The 26,259-nt window shown below is 45.3% G+C and overlaps 2 protein-coding genes across 5 annotated transcripts in view; both read left to right on the top strand.

The window, feature by feature from the left end:
- The first annotated feature begins 1,362 nt into the window (after positions 1-1,362).
- Positions 1,363-14,713, top strand: Hus1 (HUS1 checkpoint clamp component). 4 transcript variants are annotated; one of them, XM_090332537.1, is made up of 8 exons: positions 1,363-1,493; positions 3,709-3,836; positions 3,922-4,098; positions 4,449-4,553; positions 6,458-6,532; positions 11,306-11,405; positions 12,434-12,550; positions 14,580-14,713. In XM_090332537.1, exons 1-8 carry the CDS (start codon positions 1,442-1,444, stop codon positions 14,660-14,662), a joined length of 837 nt encoding a protein of 278 aa, XP_090188663.1. In that variant the 5' UTR covers positions 1,363-1,441; the 3' UTR covers positions 14,663-14,713. The 4 variants fall into 4 exon arrangements, 3 of the variants coding, with proteins under 3 accessions (XP_090188663.1, XP_090188664.1, XP_090188662.1); XR_016535466.1 differs by lacking the exon at positions 14,580-14,713 and adding an exon at positions 11,777-11,950 and having other exon boundaries at positions 1,364-1,493; positions 4,446-4,553; positions 12,434-12,520; XM_090332536.1 differs by having other exon boundaries at positions 1,366-1,493; positions 4,446-4,553.
- Positions 14,714-17,951: 3,238 nt separating this feature from the next.
- Pkd1l1 (polycystin 1 like 1, transient receptor potential channel interacting) overlaps positions 17,952-26,259 on the top strand; it is a 113,447-nt gene continuing 105,139 nt past the window's right edge. Inside the window, exons 1-3 of the mRNA XM_090332985.1 lie at positions 17,952-18,051; positions 21,925-22,027; positions 23,016-23,137. Coding sequence (XP_090189111.1) covers positions 17,952-18,051; positions 21,925-22,027; positions 23,016-23,137 — 325 coding nt within the window. The remainder of the gene's footprint in view (positions 18,052-21,924; positions 22,028-23,015; positions 23,138-26,259) is intronic.

The raw sequence follows: 26,259 nt of genomic DNA, 5'->3' as shown, positions 1-26,259 counted from the left end.
CTTGAGACCAACTAGATCTGACAAATCTGAAAGACTGGTATCTCCAATTAATCAGCAAGTGGAGATGTGCTCAACTGGTAGAGAACTGGCCTCATGAGAAAAAGCTAAGGATAGCGCCCAGTTCAAGCCCTAAAGCCAGAACAACTGCAAAAAAAAAAAAACCCCACAAAACTATAGGATATTTGAAGTATCTTTCTCCCAAATACTTTGAAGAGTCTTTGGATATCAATCTACGTGGAAATTCATTCCTGACATGAGGAGAGTTTCTCCCAAAACACTCATGCTGTTGGAGGGTATGCATTTATTTCCTCACTTTATTTTTTTCATATAATTGTATTGTACTTAATAGAAGGGTTACATGATGTTCCCCAGATAGAAGGTGCATTACTTCACAAACATTGATATCCTTTCTCATGTTTTGGTCCCCATTTCCCTTCCCCCACTCCCACCCCTCACCTTGTTTTCCCCCTTCCCTATCTATTTCCTCACTTTATATTCTCCTGAATAAAAGCAACATACATTGCCTTTCAGATTTGATGCTGAGCTTTTGTTTTCCTCCCCCCAGGGAGTATTTTTCTTTCCCTGACATTAATTGCTAACAGGAGGACAAATAATCACTTCTCTTACCCCAGGGACTGGTGAAGAGAAGCATGCACTCAAAACATGCCAAGCCAAGTGTAACTCCCAGTGACAGCCAGTGAAGGCATGTGATTTAGCCAGATAGAATTTATCTCTCCAGCTATAAAGAAGTCACTCTGCTAGCTCCCAACATGTGTATATCCTAACATTTTATATGCATGTGCACTTATGTGTTCGTGTAGCTCATCTTGTAAGACATGATTAGGGTAGGATCTTGCACGCCCCTACAGAGGCAAACCTCAGAGACAGCATCAGCACTGGTCCCTCAATCACTGTGTGCCTGAAGTGGTAACTCCTCGGGCCTGGATGCTTAAAGTCAGAGGTCATGTACCAACTAGATGGTAAACCAACATGAACACGCATCGCATCAGAAAGCTCTGCTGGTTCACTGAAAATCTTGTCTCAAGAATCTGCCTCCCGGAGCTGGCTTCAAACCGTGGTCCTCGGATCTCAGCCTTCTGAGCAGCGGGAATTCCTGATCCGTAACATTCGACGTACGCTGTGGTGGACATGGGGGGAATGAGACAAAAAGTGAGGAAAGAGGAGGAAAAGGCAGAGGGAGGGGAGGGGAGGGAGAAAAAAGAAGAGAAGGAAAAGGGAACGGGAAAGAAGAAGGAAGAGAAAGGAAGCCCAGCCGGGCCTGGGGCACAGCACCCGGAACCTCCTCCCGGGGCACCGGGCGGAACTCCCGTGCGCGCGGGCGCGTTTCCGGGCGGGCGCGTTTCCGGGCGGGCCGCGTTTCCGGGGGGGCGCGCGCTCAGCGTCCGGGTCGCCGCCGCCGCGGAGAGGCCCGGCCGCCACCATGAAGTTTCGGGCCAAGATCGTGGACGCGGCCTGTCTGAATCACTTCACGCGTGAGGCCCGGAGACTGCGGGGAATTGGGCGGGGGTGGAGTGGGGGAGGCGGGCGAGGGCCGCGGGAGGCCGGGCGCGGGCTGGCGGCGGTTCCGGGCCCGCCGGCCGTCACGTGACCCGGCGGGCTCCAGATGCGGCGCCCGGCGCTCCGGGCGCTCCGGGTGCTCCGGGTGCTCCCGAGTGTTCCCGGCGCTCCGGGCGTTCCGGGCGTTCCCGGCCCCGCCTGCCGCTGCGGGCGTTCCCGGCCCCGCCTGCCGCGTCCGTCGTGCTTCCTTAGAGTGTGCCGGATGTAGGGTGCCCGGTTGGGCCCCGAGCCTCAGTCTCCCTCCTGAGCACCGCCCGCCCGGCGCAGCGGTGGTCGGGGAACCGGCGTGCTGGCAGCGCTCTGGAAGAACTGTTTAAGTGGGATCTGGAGAACTCGTCAGCCATGTGCCTCACTCTGTGTGTGTGAGCCGGGCCAGGGGCTCGAACTCAGATCCCGGGCGCTGCCCCCGGGCTTTCCGCTCAGGGCTCGCGCTCTTCCGAGTCCGCACCGACCTTCCCCCCTGGTCTGCCTTCCAACCCTGGTCCTCACCCCTCAGCCTCCCTCCTCAACGATTAGGATTACAGGCGTGAGCCATCAACGCCTGAAAAAAGTATTGATAGGGCTTAATTATTTTTCTAATGTTCCCCCGAAGTTATTAAGGATTTAAATGAGGGAAGAGAACAAATCCAGCACCTCTTAGTAGGGACTACACAAAAGGGAAACAGCATGACAACCGTAAAAATAAGCTTTTCTGTCTAGTCAGATCAACTTAAAACCTTATGTAAACTTCAATGTCGTAGTAAGGGAACCCATTTATGAACATTAGCTGCACATTCAAATTCACTCAAGAAAGTGAACAGACCAAACATTAAAGATGAAACTTAGGGCCGGGAGTTTGGCCTACTGGTTAAAGTGCTTGCCTACCATGCACGAAGTCCCGGGTTCGATTCCTTGGTACCACATACATAGAAAAAAGCCAGAAGTGGTGCTGAGGCTCAAGTGGTAGAGCTCTAGCCTTAAAGCCCAAGGACAGTGCTCAGGCCCTGAACCCAAGCTCAGGACTGGCAAAAAAAAAAAAAAAATGAAACCTAGATGATGCAGCAAAGTCCTCAGGAAGGTATAGTAGCTGTCATGTATTTCTATAAAACGAGTTATGTTTCCACGGCTCTTTTTCTTATGCCAACCTATACTCAGGTTTTTGAAGGAGAGAAAATGCAACAATTTCTGAATTGATGGTGCATATATATATATATATATATACATATATATTTACAATTTCCAATGTAAGGCCATTTATTAAAATAGAGAAGATGAAAATTAAGGCAAAAGAAAGATTCAACCTTTCACAATTAAAAAATAGAAATAATCACAACCTTAAAACTAACTTAGGCTGGGCACCAATGTTCACACTTGTAATCCTAGCTACAAGGCTGAGATCTGAGGATCATTGAAGCCAGCCCAGGCAGGAAAGTGAGACTCTTAGCTCCAATTAGCCACTAAAAGACTTGGGATGGCTCTGTGGCTCAAAGTGGTAGATTGCTAGTCTTGAGCTAAAGAGTTCAGGGACAGTGACCTGGCCCTCAGTTCTAGCCCTAGGATGAACTGGAAAAAAAAAGGAAGGAAGAAAAGAGACTGGGTACAAGTGGCTCAGATCTGAAGACCAAGGTTGGAAGCCAGCCCAGCTAGGAAATACAGTGAGATTTTTCTCCCCAATTAACCACCCAAAAAGCTGGAAGTGGAGGTATGGCTCAAATGGTAGAGCGCTAGTCTTGAACAGAAAAGCTCAGAGATGACACCTAGGCCCTGAGTTTAAGCCCCAGAACTGGAACAACAACAACATAACGTATGTTTTTTAAAAAAAAGATATGGTTGCAGATTTGTATTCTGTTAACTAAGATATGTCAGCTTATTATTGAGAAAAAATCTTTTTTTAATGTAACAAATCATTTTTACTGTTTTACCATGCTTATTTCACACTGTCATTTGAAAATGGGTCATGTAATGTAGCAGTTTTCATTCTGTAAGTTTCATTTAACTTTACTTAGTGTTGAATACACAGGAAATATACTTTTAGTGCATAAAAATCACAGGATAATGAAAATCTGTTAACTCACGTTGTGATTATTTTGCACAGCTAATGTGCAGAGTAGTAGTAGTAGTAGTAACTCCTTCCTTTCCCTCTTGCTTTAGGAGTCACTCATATGATTGCCAAGCTTGCTAAAATCTGCACCCTCCGCATCCGCCCCGCTAAGTTAAACTTCATCCTCTCAGACAAGATAGCCAGTGGAGGGGTGAGAATGTGGTGTGAGTTAGAGCAGGTGAGTAAAGAGCTCCTGGAGGCCCTCAGACTCCCCCTGCTGTGGCTAGAGAGCCCACAGCAACCTGTTTTCTTCCTTCCTGTAGGAGAACTTTTTCAGCGAATTTCAAATGGAAGGTGTCTCTGCAGACAACAATGAGATTTATTTAGAACTGACATCGGAAAACTTATCTCGAGCCTTGAGGACTGTACAGAATGCTAGAACCTTGAAAATCAAGTTAACTAATAAATATTTTCCCTGCCTTACTGTCTCTGTAGAGCTGGTGAGTAGGAGAAATAGGGTTTCTGAAATTGCCTATAGGGGTCTTGGCCTGGATGAAATATAAGATGTTGGATTTTTTCATGCAGCCTAGTCACACCGTGTCAACACTCTAATGAGTGGCTCCTGTAGGTTGATTTCCTTGCTTTCTCACCAGTACATTTGTTCGTTGGTTCAGCTACTTAGCCCCGAGTAGAACGTGCACAGCATTATGGGCAAGTGGACTTTGAATGGAATTAAGAATATTCCACTTAGACTTGGGATTTCAGTCAATTTTTTTACTCTCATTTCTTTGGCTTTAATTTTGTTTTCAATCATGACAGTATCACTTTTTAAAATCTCTTTTCTTAGCAGTCTGTGTCAAGCAGCAGTCGAATCATCACACATGACATCCCCATCAACGTTATTCCTAGAAAACTGTGGAAGGACCTACAGGAGCCCTTGGTTCCAGACCCCGATGTGAGTGGTGCTTACAGTTCTATTGTCCATCACCATTAAAAGGCCAACCTGGACTTTCCAACGTATGAAATTTTCCATTGTATGTTTGTTTCCTGGTAAGGGGCTTGAACTTGGGGTCTCAGAGTTTCTCATGGCTGGCACTCTACCACTTGAGCCATGTCTCCAGCTCAGCTTTTTGCGGAGTGATTGGATGCGGAATCTTGAGGACTTCTCTGCTGGTTTTGCACTGCAGTCCTCCAGATCTCAGTCTCCTGAGTAACTAGAATACACGACACACACACGAACCAACTGTTCCCCGCATGGTATTTATTTTTAAAGAATTCCCTGAGAAAAGCAATCTGCTCTTTGTTACTTATATAAATCCGCTTAAAGCACTATTGCATGCAATAGAAACACCATACACTTAACACGTAGGAGAGAGACTGCCTTGCTTAGTTGTGGCCTTTAAGCAAAACAAAACTGAAGTCATACTTGAAAGATCGTCCATAATCATGAGACTTCTTGGCATTAGGTGCCACGCTGTGTTTGGTAGGATTTGATGAAGGATATGTGTAGGAGGACCACACAAGGCATTTTTTTATTGCTTAAGAGCTTGGGTTAACTTCCCCGCTAAGAGGAACCCAAAGCCACTGAAATAAAGATGATTCCAGAGGGTCGTTTGTAACCCTCCTCCCTTTTTTTTTAAATGTCAAGTTGGTATTGAGGCTTGAACTAAGGGCCTGGGTGTTGTCCCTTAGCTTTTTTGCTCAAGGCTGGTACTCTGCTACTTGAGCCACAGCTCTACCTCAGGCTTTCTAGTGGTTAATTGGAGATAAGAATCTTAATGCCTTTCCTGCCCTGGCTGCCTTTGAACCCAGATCATCAGCTTCTAAGTAGCTAGGATTACAGGCATGAGCTTCTGGCTCCTGCTGGTTTTTTACCTCTTGCTCACAATTTATTTATTGACTTTCACTAGAAGACATCTACACTTCCTTGGAAAATGCCGGCATTTTGCAAAGAGCTGTAGGTAACACGGCCCCAGGTGAGTTGCAGTAACTATTTGCATGCATTACAGAAAAGGCCCCTGAGTCCTGGGTTCAAGCTCTCAGAGGAAGCTTTCTGCTAAGTGCTTGCTTTTAGTTCCCTGAGGATCTGTATATAGGTATCTCAGCTGTGGTGCCATAGTCCTAAAACTGAAAGAATGTCTCTGGAGATTTAGTTGCCTACCCAGAGGCAGGCATCTCAGATCTTTAATTTGTCTTGAAAACCTGTAAGTCAGTGAGACTTTTCTTTTCATATTTAGAAAGTTTATTCAGAAATTTGAAAAACCGAATTTCAAGCGGGGTGGCAGTGGTTCACATCTGTAGTCAGGAAGCTGCCTTGCTAGTCAGGAAGCTGAGATTTGATCATTTTGATTCAAAGCCAGCTAGGGCAGAATTAACCACCAAAAAGCCAGAAGTAGAGCTGTGGTTCAAGTGGTAGAGCACTAGCCTTGAGCAAAAATGCTCAGGGACGGTGCACAGGCCCTGAGTTCAAGCCCCAGGACTGATACCAAAAAAATAAATAAAATCCCCGAACAAACAACAACAACAAAAAAAAACCAGAATGCGGCCGGGAATTTGGCCTAGTGGTTAAAGTGCTTGCCTTGCATGCACGAAGACCTGGGTTCGATTCCTTGGTACCACATACATAGAAAAAGCCGGAAGTGGTGCTGCAGCTCAAGTGGTAGGGTTCTAGCCTTGAGAAAGTCCAAGGACAGTGCTCAGACCCTGAGCTCAAGCCCAGAACTGGCAAAAAACAAAAAAAAAACAAAAAAAACCAGAATGCTTGAGTACATGTGAATCCAGTATTAGTTATTAAGTCTCTGTTACTACCGAGTTTTTTAATGCCTTCAATATTTAAGATTTCTCTTATTGGTTTTATAGGTTAGTATTAATTTGCCACTCTTGAAGACTATGAAGAATATTGTGGAAAAAATGAAAAACATCAGCAGTCACCTTGTAAGTTGTAACTTTTTTAGTCAAGAATTTTGAGTGAAGTCTAGTTTGTATATACTGCTTGAGTTAGAAAACAGCCTTCCTGTGGCTTGAAGGGCCTGTACTCCTATGCCCTGGTAAAGGCCTGACTTGTGAGGACCTGTCCTCCCCTGGTGTTGAGACCATGTCATAGTGGCTGGTAGAAACCAGTTCTACTGTTTTTTAGTCCTCACTCGCTGGGAAAGCCTTCCTATCTGTCCTTAATCCCCCATGGTTATCTTTATATGAAATGTGTCCCAACAGTTTTAATGTTCTTTCCTTACATCTTGAGCAGAGCGCTCCATCTTTTCTTTTTGGTTTTGTTTGGGCTGTGAGTCTGGTGCTGTCTGGTACTCCTCCAGCCTCTGACAGCAATTCTCTCTCCCCTGTGTTTGTTTGAGCCCTGCATCAGGCATGGGAAGCACACTTCTTGTAGTTGCAGGATGAATTGGTGATGTGATTTAGAGGGGTACTTGCCCTGCCCATTATTCAGTGAACTGTGGGCACAGGCCCCCACATCCCAGTCATCGTCGTTGTGAGTTCAGCAGCACTGGCACCCAGTCAGAGGGTACTTTTATGTCAGTTGTATTTTGTGACAGTCTCCAACAGCCACATTCACAAAAAAAAAAAAAAATCACAGTATTGAAGGTGATAGGGACTGTGGATTGTCCTCATTCACATCTTACCTCATCTTGAACTCTCTCTTGACTCACCCCACAACTACATTTCCTGTGTCTCTGCATCTCTGACTGTCCACTCAGTAAATGTGAACCTCTGATCTTTTCCACTGCTGTTTGCAGGTGCTTCGTGCAGTTTCTTACATCTGCTATCTCCCAGAAAACACTGAGCTTTCCTGTGTGTGCTGTGTACATCTAACACTGTCTTGTATTCCTTTTGAACTGCCAGCCTCTGAAAGAAATTCTCCCCTAATGTTTATGGTCCAGTGCCCCAGGGTCAAACTGCCATTTAGATCATAATCAGTGCTGCTGCTTGGGTCAAAAGCAATAGTTTCCAAGGATCTTTTGGTTATAAAAGTTACTTGTAGATAGGTGCTGGTGGCTCATGCCTATAATCCTAGCTACTCAGGAGGCTAAGAGGTGAGGATCATGGTTCAAAGCCAACCTGAGCAAGAAAATCTGTTAGACTTATCTCCAGTTAATCACAAAAAAGATGGAAGTGAAGCCCTGGCTCAAAGTGGTAGAGCACTAGCCTTTAGCAAAAAAAAAAAAAAAAAAGCTCAGGGACAGTTCCCAGGCCCTGAGTTCAACCTCTAGAACCTGGTGCGGGGGGGGGGGGGGGGGGGGGGGGGGGGGAATTAGGGGCTGGAAGTGTTGCCCAGTGGTAGAGTGCTTGCCTAGCATGCACAAAGCCCTGGGTTCTATTCCTCAGCACCATGTACTCAGAAAAAGCCAAAGTGGTGCTGTTGCTCAAATGGCAGAGTGCTAGCCTTAAGCAAGAAGTGTCCAAGGACAGTGCTCAGGCTCCTGGGTTCAAGTTCCAGGACTTGAATTATTGATGCCTAGAAAGTGTTCGTGGCCATTTGTTTTCCCAGTCAACAACAGTACTGACAGTGTGCTTCTTATGAAGTACTGTGTGTTATCTTGACTGTGGCATCTGCTCATAGCTAACCTGGTGTTGATCCAGTTGTCAGGTTGGCTTCTTTGTGTATACCCTTGGTCCTCAGAAGGTTCAGAGTGGCCCAGGGGAGAAGGCTGGGCAATTAATGGGAGGCTCTATTTGTTCTTTCTGTTCTGTGAAAATGAGTCAGCAGAATAGAAAGGATGAAGGAGAGGAGAGGTAAAATCAGTAGTTTCCTCTGTTTTCTGGAATACTTTAAAGACTTGGAGAATGGCTACTATTGAGTTAGATTAGCCAAAGGCAGAATGGCATCTGCCTGAGTAACAAAAGCTCTGTCTCTGAAGATAACAGGCCATAGAAATTAGGGAAGTAGGTAAAACCCAACAGTACCCTCAGCAGAGCTCTTCCCCTCACTTCATTTGGTGGAAGAGGTGACTCTTTGGAGTGGGTTATTTGTGGTTTACAGAGGGAAAAGGAGCAGATGCTACCAGACATTCATGCCCTGTTCTGAAACATTGCTTCAGAACAAGACATGTGAGGCCTCTCCATAGAGGTGTGGGTCCCAGAGGTCTGGCAGGGGTCCCAGTCTTGTTTTTCTGACCAGCTCCTAGCCTTGCCCACACTGCCTTTCTTCAGTCCTGTCTGGTAACTGCTCAGTGACCTGCCGTGAGTTCAAATGGGAGGCAAGAAGTGGCTTCACAAAACAGAACGAGAATGTGGGATGACAGGTACCACATGTATGGTGCAGGAGAGATGGCTTTGGTGAGCCCAGAACTGGCCTGCAGGGAGGCAGCATGTTGGCAGTGAAGTGTTTTCAAGTGTGTGGGGGTAACCTGGCAGTCTGCTGGCACTCAGCCATTATGAAGGGAATCAGTGGAGTCAGATCTTATCCTGACACTAGGAACTGACTGTGTAGCCATGGGTACCAGACATGAGTGACTGAGGTTCAGGAAGTTGGTTGGTTGTTACCTCTTTTACAGAACTGAATGCATTCCTGTGCACAGAGGGAGAACATGTAAACCTGAGGTGCATCTAGTTCCAAGTGGCTTTTTATTATTATTCTTTTTTTTTTTCTTGCCAGTCCTGGGCTTGGACTCAGGGCCTGAGCACTGTCCTTGGGTTCTTTTTCTCAAGGTTAGAGCTCTACCACTTGAGCCTGAGGACCATTTCTGGCTTTTTTCTATGTATGTGGTACCGAGGAATCGAACCCGGGTCTTCGTGCATGCTAGGTAAGCACTCTACCACTAGGCCAAACTCCCAGCCCCTCTTTTTATTATTTCTATAACTACTTTTTTAAGCCCTGAGAATTTATGGAGTTTGGTTTTGCCTTGTTTGAAACAAGTGAGCAAATGTCATATGCCAGCTTTACAGAATCCGATTCTCTATGGAGATGATCACAAGGGTTGTCTCTCCGCGGCATCCCCCGCCCCCTTCAGTTGTGGGGATTGAACTCAGGGCCTGGGCTCTGTCCTTGAGCCTCACTTTGCCACTTGAGCCACAGCACCACTTCTGATGTTTTGAATGGTTCATTGGAGATGAGTCTCATGAGGACTTTTGAGTCCAGGCTGGCTTCGGGCCACAATCTACAGATTTCAGCCTCCTGAGCAGGCGTGAGCCGCTGACGCCCAGCCCACAAGGGTTGTTTTATACATCTTATTTCAATCAAGTATGGTACCATCTTAGAGGCGAGTAGGCTAAGAAATGTAACATTTTGGGGGTTAACAAAAGAGGAAAATTAAAAATGAATACTTCTTATTCAAAGGTAATTGTAATGGCTTAGCAGCATGTAAACGAGGGAGTTATTTATGATGTGAAAAGCTTGGAAATAAAGAGCTCACCCAACTTCAGAAACCCTTTTTCATTTTCTTCCTGGAATGAGAAAGATGCAAAGATCATCAATTTTAAGGAATAAGATGAGGAACATTAGATACTTTCCAAACCACAGGCCCCAGTGGAGCTGGGTAGACAGGGAGACCTTCCCTGAGCCCCTGCCCTCCCTGGGGTACTTTAAGAACCTCCCTACTTGAGGATGGCCCTGAGGAAGCAGGTGGCTATGCTCACCTTTCTGGTTTTGGTGGCCCACTCATGGCCTGATTGGGAAAATGCTTACATAAAGTATGCATGAGCTCTCTGCAGACCTGCTGGACTTCACAGCAGACAGTACCCTATATCAACGGGAGAAATCGCCATCTCCTGAGTGAGTTAGCAGTATCCAGAAACCCTGTGTGTTTGTTCTGGGAGGAGAGTGTACAAAAGACACCCTATGGGGACAGTGCCAGGGCAGGGAAGTGAGTCAGAGAGGACCTTGATGGAGAGGGAGAGGAGACAGGCCTCAGCTACACTGTAGCTAGCACCCAGTCCTGATGAATCTGGAAAATGGCATCTTCTACCAGCTGGGCATGGTCTTGTGTGAGTTAAATGTGTAGTAGGGGCAGATGGTTTGGTGAATTTGTAGAACACACTACCCTCTGCCATGCTTGGCAGGTATCTTCAGGCCTTGGGTGTGCTATTGGCTGCCTTGGGTTTTTCAGAATATCTTTTTATGTGAGTCAAGCACATTCCTTTTTTACAAGATGTTTAGTTAACCTTGAGGAGGCAGGGGGGAATTGAAGGCATGGCTCAGTTGGTAGAGTGCTTGCTGATGAGTGAAAGCAGCTGCAGGTATTGAATACTGGTCTCAGGTTTAGAAAAAAAAAAGAAAAAGAGGCAGTGGATAAAGGAGTGGACCCAGATAATTTTCTAACTATAACCACAGAATATTAAGACATATAGCTTGTCCTATAGTCACCTGAGCTTTCTGAGATCCATTCATCATTTCCCCTTGTGACATTTCTTCTCTTGGTTCCAAGGGTGTCTGTCGTGTTTAGTTGAGGTCCTAGTTTTACTCTGTGCCTTCATAGTATAGGGCTTGCCCCTGCTGTAAGAGAGCCCCCATGGTTGGCCTGGCCCCGTCCCATCCCAGAGTCGGGCAAGGCACCTGCTAAGCTCACTCCCTGCTGGGGCAGTTTCTGCTTTGTGGTCTGAGGGGTTCTGAGGTCTAGGCTCTCAGGACTTCTCTCTGTTGTCCATACAGGAGGGCCTTGGTAAACCCTGAGATAAGATTTTGTGAGAGCTAATGTCAGGGTTCTTTTTGCCTTTTTCCCCCCTATTCAAGATCATCTTATGATACTCAATTTGCAGGTTATTGAAGCAAACCTAAATGGAGAGTTGAACTTGAAGACAGAATCTGAATTAGTATGTATTACCACTCATTTTAAGGGTCTCGGAAACCCCCCATTAGGTAAGTTTTCTCATGGGTTTTTATGTTTAGTTTTTGAGAAAGTATTTCAGATAACAGGCATTGAGTTCCCTGGATGTGAGGTTGGGATTCTGTAGGCTTTGGTCTGTGTTGGGAAGGAATGAGATTGGACTGTCTGTCCCCATGACTAAGAAAACAGGTGCAGGGTTGGAGGGGCGGGGGAGGGGGAAGCCTGTACACACTCCTTGGAAAGCAGTTGTGCTAGGTGTCCTCCTCTCTGATGAAGTCCCTTTTGCTGCTTCTGTTTCTCTCCTTGCATGGAGTTAAGGATAGGTACAGTTCTTATTTTCTCCTTCTTTAGTCATTCCAGTTAGATTAGCAGGCTCAAACTACATTCTTCATCTCTTACCCAGTCAGCAGTGAAGGAGGGGCCATTCACCAGCTTGACTCACAGCCAGCCCAGCTGAGTTGGAAGCTGAGCTGAAGCAGAGGCAGGCAGAGGACCCAAGAAAAGTACCTGCCAGAGATGGGAACACCATTTTCTGATGCGAGTCTATCAGCTAGGCCCAGCTAGGCCTGAAATTAAGGTCTGTTTGTGTATAGACACAGATGGGAGCCTAATCTTGCAAGAGGCTTTCGTTAAATAGTGAAAGACATAGTCTGAGATCTCTCTGAATGTTGAACATTGCTATGTGAAATAACTCATTTTGTGTTTTTTAACACACAAAATGGGATTTAATTTTCTCAGCTTTCGCAGGAGTTGCTACGCTATTTTCTGTTTGTGTTCTTTAGAGTAGGAGGTCATACACTAACCATGTGTATTTTAGGTTTTCAGTTCATAGTATCAGATAAAAATTTTTTGACCTACAGGGAAAATTGAGGCATATTTCAAAGTGCCTAGAAGTGAAAATCTCTTGAAAATTACCCTAGTATTTTAAACACTTAGGACTTAAGTGACATTTATAGTTGCAGTTATTTCAGATGGGGTGCTAAGACAAGCAGGAAGGTGAGTCTCTTATTTAAGCAAATATGCATCTGTCAGTATACTTAAAAATACTTGTGTCATTTAGCCTCTGAGAGTTGTAGAGACAGATGCCCCGAGGAGATGACTGAGGTGCACATAGACATCAAGAAACTCCTCCAGTTTCTCGCAGGACAGCAAGTGAACCCTACGAAGGCCGTTTGCAGTGAGTCTTCTTCTCTATTGTCTTATTTCAGTAATCTTTAGTCTAATACTGTATCACACGCAAAATAAACTTTCTTGAAGAGCAGGCCTTTAAAGTGTCCTGAGTTGTGAAGTGCCTAGAAATGGCAGCAGGGGAGGCTTGGTTGGTCTCTGGGTGAGGGCTGGCATTGGTGTGGGGGTGGCTTCACATAACCATGGGACAGTGACTTGCCACACATGCTGTCACAAGGACAGTGTCAGCTGTACTCACCAGGTTTTTCAGGGTTTGCTTATTGTCTGAGTCTCCTTACTTGCTGATTGTTCACGGAGGGCTTGAGTCAAGTGGATCTCTAGTCCAAGGTCAAGGTCAACACTTGGTCTGGCCTCTTCCTTTACTAAGCAGGGCATCTTTTCAGGAGCTTCCCAGGACTCTTATTTCCCTGCTCCTAAAGTTGAGGCAACCTAAAGGAAACAGGTCTGGATTTGAAGGCTCTCTCTTTCTGGAGTGGCTCTCAGGAGGATCTTTCTGCCACTGATGCCCAAAGCTGAGAAGAAAGAGAATAGCCAGGGTCAGCACTATGCAAAATGGAGGAGGAGGAAGAACAGGAGGAGGACGACATATGCCTCAAAACTTTCACTTCTTGCTGGGCTCACACCTGTAATCCTAGCTACTCAAGAGGCTGAGCTCTGAGGATCATGGTTCAAAGCCAGCCTAGGCAGGACAATCCATAAACCTCTTATCACCAATAAACCACCCCCCCCCAAAAAAAAAATGAAACAAAAAAATGAACTAGAGCTGTGATTCAAGTGGTAGAGCACCAGCCCTGAGCAGAAACAGCCAGGGACAGTGCTTATGCCCTGAGTTCAAGCACAAAAGCAACCAAAAGAAACCCTTTGCTTCTTTCCTTTCTTTTCTTTCTTTCATTCTGCCTGTCCTGGGTCTTTGAACTCAGGGCTTGGTCACTGTCTCTGAGCTTCTTTTGCCCAAGGCTAGTGCTCTACCACTTGAGCCACAGTGCCACTTCCAGCTTTTTCTGTGTATGTGGAAATGAGGAATCAAACCCAGGGCTTTGTGCATGCTAATGGAAGCACTGTACTACTAGGCCAAACTCCTGGCAAAACCAGAAACTTGTAGGTAGTTCTGTTAAGGACCAGTCCTGCTAAGAGAGAAATGAAGAAAAATTACAGAAGAGAGCCAAAAGGAGAAACCACAGAAGGGCCAGGACATCAAGGCTTGAGGAGGGTGTTCAGTGGAGTGTATGGTGCTCCTGACCCAGTGAGGGGGAGCGCGCCACATATGTCAGTTACTCACTGGGAAGCAGTGGTGTGTACTGAGAACAGTATGGGTTTGAGGATATGGTTTTCTAGGGAGCCTGTCACCTGGGTTTTCACTGTGGCCTAGGCTGCTTCACTCTCCTTCTGTCCTATGGCTTGTCATTCTGCCACTATGACTTCTTCAGGAACCCTTCAGAACACAGTTGCCTACTATGGCATGGGGAGCCCAAATATTAGTGCTGTGGTAGGTATTTAAAGTATTTTAGGCCAGGCACTGGCAGCTCACATCTGTAATCTTAGCTATTCGAGAAGCTGAGATCTGAGGATCGACCCAAAGCCAAACTGGGCAACAAAGTCCATGAGACTTATACCCAGTTAGCTGTGGTTCAAATGACAGAGTGCTAGCTAGCTTTGAGCAGAAAAAGCTCAGGGACAGCCCAGGTTCACACCCCTGGACTGGCACTGTAAATACTAAACTTAAATGGTGTTGTTTAGAGCCGGGCACAGTGGCTCACGTCTGTAATTCCAGCTACTCAGGAGGCTGAAATCTGAGGATCATGGTTCAAAGCCAGCCCAGGCAGTACAAAAGCAGTACAGAGCAATGAGACCCTTATCTCCAGTTAATCACTAGAAATGAGAAGTGGAGCTATGGCTCAAGGATAGAACAGTAGCCTTGAGCTGAAGACCTTGGACAGTGCCCAGGCCAGAGTTCAAGCCCCATGACCCCCCCTCCTCCCTCCCCCCCCCAAAATTTGTTGTTTGTTTTCTCTCCACAGATGTTGTGAAGAACAGGATTGTTTACTTTGATTTGCTTCATGAGGATGTCTCTCTACAGTATTTCATCCCAGCCTTGTCCTAGCATGTGTCACCAGGCTTGGGAGGGCAAAGACCTGTGACGTAACAGTGGAGAGGGGAGGGGACTCTGAGGTGTCCTGCCGGATTGTCTGGTCTCACAGCACCACAGTGCCTTGTACCCTGCTTCTTTCTCTTTCTATGGTAGTTTAAGTAAAAGGGAAACAATTTGCTAAGCCTGGCTACTTCATATGATTCATGTCTTATTTTTGTTTGGAGTTTATTCTGCTTTTAAGACCTCGAGAAGAACTTTAGAATTTTTTTTTCATTTGTTTTTGTGGCACTGGCTGCTGAAATCAGGGCCTGTACATTCTGCCACCAAGCTGCTTCCCCAGACACCTGAGCTTCAGAGAGCAGGTTCTTACTGAAAGCGTAAGAATCCTCATGTGTGAGTTGGTATTGCAGTCCGAGTTCATAGGCAGTACTTGGTACTTCTGCCCAGGCTCAGCCTCCAGCTCGGCCGCTTGGTGCCCTGTAGCTGTCAGCTGTGAGCATGTGCACCTCCTGTTCCCACTTCTGGGAATCCAGTGACAGAAAGGTAGGCCCCTACCTCTGACAGCAGCCTTGGGCACCAGAGGCCTGAGGGGTGAGTGCTGAAGAATCTGTAGCCTTGGATTTGCCAGAGGTGGCTAGCAAGCCCACCCAGCAGGGTGGGAGCTTGTCTTCCTGTTCTTCCACGCCCCCCACATCTCCCCAGGGTCAGGTTGCAGGTCTTTTCAGAGCCAGGATGGAGCCCAGGGCTTGCACCTGCTAGGCAAACCCTCTGCACTGGACTACATCCCCAACCCCTTTAGGTCTCATTTGGTATAGTTCTTCCTTCCACTGGGCGTCAGGTCTGTCATTCTAGGGAAGTAGGCATCTGTGCCTGGAAAAAATGAAACTTCCGAGTTCACAGCCCTGTGGAGTGCTGAGACCAGGTTCTGTTCAGATGTCGGAGCTGATTTGATACCAGCTGATTCATTCTCATTCTCCTTGTCCCATCAGGTTTTGTGTGTGTTCTGTGCAGATGACACCATCAGTAGCGTGTTAATGTTACACTTGAGTCAAAACTTAGGAGAAGGGAAATGGCAAATCAACAGAATGTTTTGACTTTTTCATAGCATTTGTGAAAAGCAGTATCTTTGATTTCTGATGCTTAATGGTGTTTAAGATGTCATATTTTGTGAAACCAGCATTTTATTATTAAAAGATATTTTTATTAACACATTGTTTCTTTGGCTCATAACAAAAATTAGTTCCAACTACAATCATAAGAATAAAAATGGAATGAAATGGGAAGTCTGCTGTAGGAACAATGCCCAGGCCCTGAGTTCAAGCCCCACAACTGACAGAACAACTCCATATTTATCTCAGTTTTGTCAGTTGCTATAGTATCAAAATCCTATCATAACCCAAGGAGCTATCATAGTATGTTAATGTACTAAAATAAACCTGTACCTTTCCCCATTGTTGTTTGGGGTTTTTTGGCAGTAATAAATCATATAAACATGTTTTTTTGTTGTTTGTTTTCTTCAGTTCGGTACTTAAAAAAATTATTAGAAAGGCAATGGTACAGAAGGATTAAAGTTACATAAGTCAGGTAATAAGTACTCTTTTTTTGCCAGTTGTGGTGCTTGAACTCAGGGCCTGAGCACTGTCCTTGGGCTTTCCTCAAGACTAGAGCTCTACCACTTGAGTCACAGCACCACTTCCAGCTTTTTTTCTATATATGTGGTACCGAGGAATCAAACCCGAGTGCATGCTAGGCAAGCACTCTACCACTAGGTTAAACTCCCAGCCCCATAAGTACTTTTCTTTTTGGACAGTGTAACTCTTTCCTTCCAACTTTTCCCTCCCACTCCCCCCACAAGTTGGTCAGTTTGTTTTTAACATATACATTTTTTGGAAGGGAAAAATCAGTGAGCACCAAAGCCGACAATGCTGAATGGTGATTGTCCTTCGATCAGTGCTGTTTGTGACAGCAAAGACAGCACTTGCATGAGCAGCTGCTACATGCCAAGGTGGCCAGGGAGCCAAAGGGGTTTGGGGGCAGTTTATGGAGGTGTTTGAATATTGCACTGTGAATATTTTTATTTGGAAGCCAATGAGAAGCATAGTTATGACATATTAGACCAAGTTATTAGCAGGTTCCTTTTTTTGTGGTGGTAAGGTGTGGGTTATGGATTGAATGCAAGAACTCATACTCAACACACACACTACCACTGAGCCACATCTCTGCTCTAAAGCTTGCAGAGTTGGTCTCAGACCCTGCACAACTGTGAACTTTGGCCGAGAGTATGGCCTGGTGGTGGAGTGCCTGCCTAGCAAGCACAAAGACCCAGGTTCAATTCCTTGGTACCACATACATAGGAAAAGCCAGAAACAGCTCTGTGGCTCAAGTGGTAGAGCTCTAGCCTTGAGTAAGTCCTTGAGAAAGTACAGTGCTCAGGCCCTGAGCTCAAGCCCCAGGACTGGGCAAAAAAAGTGAACTTTGAAGTGTCCCCTGATAGTGAGATGCTCGTATCCCACACCTGAAATCCTAATTATGCAGAAGGCTGACAGGAGTTCAAAGCCAGCCAGAGCAGGAACATCCATGAGACTCTTATCTCCAGTTAGCCACCCAAAGCCAGAAGTAGAGCTGTGATTCAAGAGAACCAGCCTTGAGCAAAAAACAAAGGGACAGCATTCAGGCCCTGAGTTCAAGCCCCAGTATTGGTATAAAATAAGTAAAGTGCCCCCCTGATGTCCCTACATTATTAATCACAGGGTCCCCAGGTGGATTTCAAAGAGCTGTGCTAATGTAGCAACTCCATGTGCTGTCTTGGAGTTACTATTGACCCTCACAATGGTTTGTATGTCTGGTAGTTTCAGATCAAAAACAACCAGGGCTGGAAGCATGCTTGTCTAGCATGCAGAAAGCCCAGAGTACCACATACACAGAAAGGGACAGAAATGCTGTGCCTCAAGTGGTAGAGTTCTAGCCTTGGAAAACCCCAAGGACAGTACCCAGACCCTGAGTTCAAGACTAAGGACTGCCCAAACCAAAAAACTGCACCATAGTAACTCCAGCTCCATGTTGCTGGTTGGAGCTTGGGGTGGGGGGGTGGAGAAAGAGAAATGGGGGAGGAGAAAAGTATTGGTTTCACAGTAGTGATCCTGATAGGCTGATTGCCACGGCATGCAAATTAGGGGCAGGGAAGGCTCACACTGGGCCTGGGGCCCCTGGGGAAGGCCCATCTTCAAAGCATCAGGACCCTTTTGTGGGCTACCTCACTTGTTCAAAGCCTTCTGTGGTTTGATGAGAAGCAGTAGGCCCCATGGGAACAGATTCCATGAAGCTGAGGTGGTGGGCCGTCACTGGAGCCTTGGCTTTGTTCACCATGGTGCAGTCCACTCCAGGGGTCAGCTCAGTAGATGGTGAGTTTCACATTCTCCCAAGATTGCAGCAATTTCCCTTTCTTCTTGCCATCCTTTAAGTATCCAAAGTTGTCTGGGTGCTCTGTGTTTGATATTCTGCATATAGTGAGCATTGGCTGGGGCCTGGGGAGGGTGTTACAGACTACATAGACTGAGTAGCACCAGTGCCTCTGGAAACAGACCGCAGATGAGAGTGATTGCCAGTTTTGCTACCTGAGAGGGCAAGTGCCTCTTACACAATTGTCCATATAGTGCGAGGCAGAGGACGCGGCATCAGAAGGCAAGAAACCAAAGCATGCTGGTCATCAGACCTAGCCTCAGCATCTGAGAAACAAGCTGGGGTTGGTGCCCAAGGCTTATGTTTGTAATCCTTGCTGACGAGGATGCTGAGATCTGGGGACTGTAGTTCAAAGTCAGTCCAGATAGATAAACCTATGAGATGCTTGTTTCCATTTAACTACCAGAAAGCTAGAAGTGGAGCTGTGATAGTGCCTTAAAGGAAGAAGCCCAGGGACACAGGCCCAGAGTTCATTACTCATGGTAACCATCATTCTAGAGATATTTTTCTGTATATTTGACATATGCACTTGTCTAAGTTGTAAATGTGCTACTTCTTGACCCCCTCCAAAAAAAGAGGGGGACTCCATATCATTAAACCCCATCATAGCCTGTGAGAACCCATGAGAAATCAGTTCCCTCCCAGCTTTCCATCCGGAGAACTCCATGCTATTTTCTTAGTACCTGTTTCTACCCTTTTCCTCACACTGCAAATTGGGTAAAGAACCATGCTTGCATTTTGGCTTAGAGGATTAGAACTCCTTAAACCATGTTACCACCTTCTAGTGGTATTTTTTGAACAGTGTACATATTTGAACACCTCTCAAGTTTTCCCTGGAATAAAGCAGGGCTCAGTTAGACAAAGTATTCAGAGAGCAGAATCAAAAAAGTAAGCAATAAGTGTGAAATACAGAATTTGTGATTAAAAATTAATTTTATGGGGGCTAAGAGTGTGATCTAGTGGTAGAGTGCTTGCCTAGCATGCACGAAGTCCTGGGTTCAAGTCCTCAAAATCACATACACAGAAAAAGCTGGAAGTGGTGCCGTAGCCCAAATGGTAGAGCGCTACCATTGAAAAAGCTCAAGGACAGTGCCCAGGCCCTGAATTGAAGCCCCAGGACTGGCAAATAATAATAATAATAATAGTAATAATAATAACATAATTTTGCACCGAAGCCATACAGCAGAGCCCAGACCACCTTGGTGTGGATCATCAAGTGACTCCATTCTCCAACATGTTTCCCACAGCCCTAATGGGAAAGAGAGAGAGGTTGTCTAGCTCAGCCCATCCACACCACCAGATAATTCTGTGACGAGGGAGAATATTAAGTTTCACTGCAACTGGCAATTGAATTACTGCAAGTGGCTAATAATGCAGAAAATAATATTATTATTAGTTTGAGGTTAGCCTTATCTTCCTAAGTGCTGGGATACAAATCTGGCTGAAACCCTAATTCGTGTGTGTGTGTGTGTGTGTGTGTGTGTGTGTGTGTGTGTGTGTGTGTATTGGGGCTTAATCTCAGGTCACTGTCCCTTCGTTTTTTATGCTCAGGCAGGTATCTACCACTTGAGCCATAGCAGTGCTTCCAGCCTTTTTATAAATTTATGCTGGAGGAGTCTCTAATTATCTCTTTGGAAGTAAGAATCTCTTGGATTTATCTGTCTGGATTGGCTTCAAACCTTGATTCTCAGATCTCTGCTTCCTGTGTAGTTAGGAATATAGGCATAAAATGCTGGTACCCAGTAAGAAGCTAATTCTTCTTATACTTCCTGTAAATTCCAGTACTCCTCAGTGGCTGTGGCTCCCTTATAAGATGCACAGGACAGTCACATTTCTTCCCTTGAGGGTGTCACATTCTTTGGTCATTATTGTCCTTATTATTTCTTGGTTAGCACTGCTGGCTTCACAATCCTTCACCAGAGCAAGGCAGAATATTGTCTCTGATGGGAATGTGTATAGATGCTACCTCCCACCCCGATCCCCTGCCAGTGGGTCCACACCGGTGTCTTTACTCATGTCATGGGGCTTTAGATTTGTTGGTTGGGTGTCAGAGAGGACCACAGGGTTTCAGAGAGGATTTTATTTGCTTACTAACAAACTGGTCTACAGCAAATTGGCCTATTCCTCGAGCATGAGCATTTCAAAGCATGTCACTGCCAGTGCCAGTGGCTCACACCTGTAATTCTAGTTACTCAGGAGACTGAGATCTGAGGATAACAGTTTGAAGCCAACCTGGGACAGAAAAGTTTGAAAGACTCTTATGTCCAACTATGGAGCAAAAAGGTGGAGGGGGGTGTATGTGTCAAGTGGTAAAACAGTAGTCTTGAGCATAAAAGCTCAGAGATAGCACCTAGCCCTGTCACCAGAGACAGAGGTAGACAGAGAGAAGGCAGGGGGATGTCACTAAATACTCATTTCCCCAGACCTCTATGATTGACCCCAGCAAACATAGGGTGGGGAGTCAGAGACCACAGTTAGACTGCTTAAATCAACATCAGGGTTCTCTTACTCTGCATGGGGCCTAGAGGCTTCTTTTGCTTATTTGGAAGTCTCTGCAGCTGTGGCAGTTTGAGTAAACACAGGATGCAGACATGTTTGCTAGACTCTGAAGGCTTGCCCAAGGAGCCCTTCACTTTCCCACTTGAGTGGGGAATCTTCCCATCTGCTGTGTTTGCACACTGGCCTCCAGTTAAATACAAATTTCTAACTGATTCTAGAAAGATGAGCTAAAAGAAAACTAAATTGTGCCCCTGTACTAGTAGCTCACCCCGGTAATCCTAGCTACTCAGGAGACTAAGATCTAAGGATTAAGGTTCAAAGCCAGACCAAGCAGGAAAGTCTATGAGACTCGTATCTCCAATTAACCACCAAAAAAGCTAGATGTAGGATCTGTGGCTTAAATGGTAGAGCACCAGCCTTGAGCAAAACAAAACAAAAACAAGCAGTCACAAGGTCCTGAGTTCAAGCCCCAGTACTGGCACACACGCTCCCCGCCCCCCCGAAAAAAAAAAAAAGAAAAGCAAGTTGTGTCAAGTCTCTAAGGTTCAAATGATGACCAAATGTTGATGTCAGGGATTAAGGGAACAAGTGCTGTAAGCACTGGGAGAATGTTTTATAGTCGAGAGGACATGGCTCAGCCTCTGGATTGCAAAGGACGAAATGAGGTGAAGGTACAGAGAAGAGTCCTTACTCCTCCCTGCTGCCAAGGTCCCCAGGAGAAGGAACAATGGGAAAGAATGTGCCCCATCCCAGGGTGTGCCCTGAAGTCTACATTGTGAAGATGGCTGATGATGATGATGATGATGATGATGATGATGATGGTGATGGTGGTGGTGGTGGTGTGGTGGTGGTGGGACTGCGTAGCTTTTTCACACAGACTGGCACTCTACCATTTGAACCATACCTCCATTTCCAACTTTTAGCTTGTTAATTGGAGATGCACATCGCATAGACTTTCTTGTCTGGGCTGGCTTTGAAACTCAGTCCTCAGATCTGAGCCTCCTGAGTAGTTAGGATTACAGGAGTGAGCCACCAGCATCTGGCTTGGCCTATTAAAATAAAAAGCAGTTAGACTTTTTATGATTATTGGCAACCTGCAATCACTTTTTTTGAAGAGCAATTGATTTCAGGAATGCACGAAGCTACTTAAATAAACTCTCCTAAGAAGACAGTTGTCCACAAATGCTGGGAAAACAAGAATTGTTTCTGATTAGAATATTATTAGAGCATGGTATTTTCTCCCTCTGTGTATCATGTGTGTTCCAATATGAGGTTTCAGTACAGGGATTGGAATCATTAAGTGCCTCTACTTCCAGGAAATGTGAGAAGTTTGCCTGGGCACCAGAGTATCCAGAACTTGGCACAGGGTGTGGCAGAGGCTAAGGACAAGGCCAAAGGCATCTCCAAGGACCTGGAAAGGTGAGCTAGCTCTGTGCTCGGGAGGGATTGATAGACAGGATCTGACAACATTCCAATGTGTTAATTTCATACAATTGTTATGGCTTGGATATGAAGTCTCTGTGGGGTTCTGATAAACCAGTTGGAAGATTCTAGTAGTTTTAGGAGATGGACTCCACATGGAGAAAGTAGTTCCCTGGGGACAGCTGTCTTGTCCAGGCTCCTCCCATCTCTGTCTCTCTTTTTGCTATCTTGCTACCACGATGTGAATGACTGTTGTAACCTCACCTCCTGACACGATGACCAGATGGATAGTCTCTCCTTTTTATGCTGTTGCTGTCAGGCATTTTGTCTCAGGGGTGCAAGTGGAACCACTCAATGAGTCAGAGGAAGAGATATGAATCCCTAACTTCCTAGCCAACACATCAAGTACATTCATTATCAGAAAGTTTAGGACACTAAATTACCTTAGTCCTTGCATCTGGCAATAGAACAGTTTAAGCAAGACAAGAATCTAGGACATATTGTCTTCAACCATCTTGTTGTCTTCCTAGTACAGAACTGGGTGTTGGGTTCCATAATGAAGAGGAATCCTGGAAGACTGCTTTCTGATTGGTGGGTCTCCTTTCCATTTACTCTCCAGTGCTTATTTCCTCATCCTCTTTGTCCTCTTACTTCCTCATTCTTTGGTAGTCCTCTGCTTCCATTTCCTTGCCTTTCAGGTTTGGGTATTATCAGCTTATCCTGCCATTTGTGAGCTGTGTAGGTCACAATCCCCTGCCAGCTTTTCTATGAAAGCTATATCACAAGGTCAAATTAAAAAAAGAAAATGCTTCCCAGAGTGCCTTTATTCCTGTGCAATAAAGCCTGGCACTGCTCTGCAGGAATTTGGGAAATAAGAAAAGCCATCACATAATTCATCAGAGGTGGAAGTCTGGATGTCAATAGAAGGGCCGTGATTGATGATGAGGCTTGAGTGCATTTTTCCTCCCTTTATTTCTGTACTTAGGTGTTTCCTGACTGCTTGCTGTCCTTCCTTCTGTGGCAATAACCCTGGGAAGGTTGAGGAGAGCCAGGGCCTTCATCTTTGTACCTGCATGCTCAGCTCCTGCTCCTGCCAGAAACCAGTTGGTAAGGCCTTGGGGAAGGACAAAGGCACCTTTTGTGTAGCCTACAATACCTGTATAATACCTGTGGCATTACATCTGTCTACCAATGGAGGGCAGAGTAACCCACGCAGCCTCTTTCTGTGAGCTCATCCTCCCCCCTGGGGAGGGGGATGTCTCCTATCCTGGGGTGGGGGTAACAAATACCAGTTGCTGATATAGAAGCAACAAAACTTTGCCTCCATCCTCAAAGGGCCCCTGCTCGGCCTACACATTAAAATGATGTGAGGTAGATTAATTCGAGAAAATATTCCTATATGTTTACCTTGGGTTTTCTACGACCTATCAGCCCTAATTAGCATTTAAAGCTAATTACTCATAGATGGGACTGAATGGAGAACTTAAGCTCTAGGAATGTGACAGGCCAGACAGGCCAAGGGATGTGGGTCTGGCAGTGGGTCAAGCCCAGCAAGATAAGGGCTGGTTCCTCAAGCCCGTTGTAACTGAATTGTGTAGGCCTCAACTCCCTGCCCACGAAAAGATGTTGCTTTTATTTCTAGCATTATTCACATGGGAAATGTTATCATCTGCTTTTAAAAACCAGGACAAAGGTCACAGTGACCTTGCATTTGGGACCTTTTTCAGTGTCTTTAACTTAAGTAGTGAACATGCCAGGGCAGTGTATTTTTTTTTTTTTTTTTGCCAGTCCTGTGCTTGAGCTCAGGGCCTGAGCACTGTCCTTGGACTTTCTCAAGGCTAGAGCTCTACCACTTGAGCCTCAGCACCACTTCCGGATTTTTTCTATGTATGTGGTACCGAGGAATCGAACCCGGGTCTTCATGCATGCTAGGCAAGCACTTTAACCACTAGGCCAAACTCCCGGCCCAGGGCAGTGTATTTTTATCTCCCCACCCCCTCTCGGTGCTGAGGGGCAAGTCCAGGACCTTGTAAAGGCCAGGCAAGTGTCTACCACTGAGCTATTCCCAATATCATTATTATTATTATTATTTGTTTGAGTTTGAGACTGATCTCCACCCTGCTTCATCTTCTTAAGTTCTTGGATTAGAGATGTGCACCACCATGTTTGGCTTTTTTCTTTTTATATTAAAATTTTAAAAAGAGGGCTGGGATGTGGCAACGTGCTTGCCTAGCAAGTGCAACATCCCAATGCTGGTTTCATTCCCCAGCACTAATAATAATAATAATAATAATAATAATAATAATAATAATAATAATAAAAAGAAGAAACATGAAGTGTAGTAATATTCTTATTTTGAGTTACTTTATTGTTATTAAAATGTGATACACAGAGGGATTAAAATTACATGAGTCATGTAATGAATACATTTCCTTTGCACAATGTTTTCTGCTCATAGTCTCTTAAATAGAAGGAGTGTGTGTGTGTGTGTGTGTGTGTGTGTGTGTGTGTGTGTGTGCGCGTGCGTGCTGACATGGAGCTTGAACTCAAGGCCTTTTTTCACTCCAAATTGGCACTCTTCCATTCAGCCACAGCACCACTTCAGGCTTTTTGGTGGTCTGCTTGGGCTGACTTTGAACAGTGATTCTCAGATCCAGTCTTCAGGTATGTGCTACCAGTGTGCAGACTTAAGTAGAATTTTTGTGCTCTCAACCTGAGCTACCCACTTGATAGATTGGCTGACTCCTGAAAATATTTATTTATTTATTTTAATTTTTTATTGTAATTAATAAAAGGGTTACATGATATTTGCCAGATAGAAGGTGCATTAATTCACATACATTGATACCCTTTCACCTGTCTTGGTACCCATTACCCTCCTCCCCACCCCCTCCCCCCTCTTGGTTTTCCCCCCTTCCCTAGCAAATTTCAAATAACCAAATATAAATAAATTCAATATATCAGATAACAAAGTGAGATACTGTAACAATATGAGATACCCAAGGGACAGCAAAGGAGATAAGAGATAACATAGTACATTAAGGACAACAATCATTCGTTATATGGCTTTTGTTTCAATATCCTGGAGGTCCTTTCAATTAGCTTCATACTATATGGCCTTATGTATCAAGATTTTGCTCTATTGCAGATCTCTGCTAGTAGAGCCCAAGGTTTCTACTGATTATGACGAATGAGGGAAACCATTGAGCCTAAGTTCCTTTGAGTCTGGCTTACTTCACTTAATATGATTTTTTCTAAGTCTTTCCAGTTCCTATCAAATGGGGCGATGTCATTCTTTCTGACAGCAGCATAGAATTCCATTGTTGAAAATATTTATTTTTAAAGGAAATGTTACACGTGTCAGCTTGTTTGAGCAAATCAGTCTTTTCTCTGGTGGCTAATAAGAGAATTTACAGAATTTAAGACAATTTACAGTGGCTCATTTTGAAACATTTCCTAAACATCTTCTCTCATAGTGCAGTTCAAGAAATGATTTCACGCTGGAATTGGTACATCCAGCCTGTGGTTGGCAGTTGAGGTTTGAACTTTGTGTGTATGTGTGTTTGTGTGTGTGTGTGTGTGTGTGTGTGTGTGTGTGTGTCTTGAGATTTGAACTCAGGGCCTGGGTGCTGTCCCTGAGTTTAATCTTTTGTGCTCCAGGCTAAAGCTCAGCCACTTGAGCCACAGTTCCATGTATGGTTTTCGGTGGCTAATTGGAGGCAAGAGTCCCATGGACTTTCCCTATCCAGGCTGGCTTCAAACTGTGATCCTCTGATCTCAGCCTTGTGAGTTTCTAAAGTTATAGACATGAGCCACAAGCACCCAGTGGAGTTTGAACATATTTTTAAAGAATACTTGGAATCATAGCCTTAGGTGATTTTAATGAACTCATCTCTACGCGTTTAGATTGACTTAGACATTGTGCTAGGAAGTCAGTGGCTTAAGATACTCAGAGGATGTTGAAGCCCAGTGTCCCTGCGCAGGGAAGTGACATATGTAAGGGATTTGAAGCAGCACTCACTTGACAGCCCAGTCTTGTCCTAGTGGACTCAAAACTCTGCTGCCATGCTCACAGCAGCCTTAAGCTCTCTGGTTCTTCCCTGAGAAAGCAAAGGGGCTCAAAATATGAAGTTGGGGTTCTCTTGTGACTTCAGACAAAACTTGTCAGAACTGAGCTCCTTGATCTTCATCATCCTCCAGTCCCTCCTGCCACCCATCATGCTCTGGGG

The sequence above is a fragment of the Megascapheus bottae genome, chromosome 5 (genome assembly GCF_031878675.1).
Source record: "Megascapheus bottae isolate mThoBot1 chromosome 5, mThoBot2.hap1, whole genome shotgun sequence".
Lineage (NCBI taxonomy): Eukaryota > Metazoa > Chordata > Mammalia > Rodentia > Geomyidae > Megascapheus > Megascapheus bottae.
The sequence above is the reverse complement of the archived record's forward strand: the minus strand, read 5'-3'. Positions and strand labels throughout refer to the sequence as shown.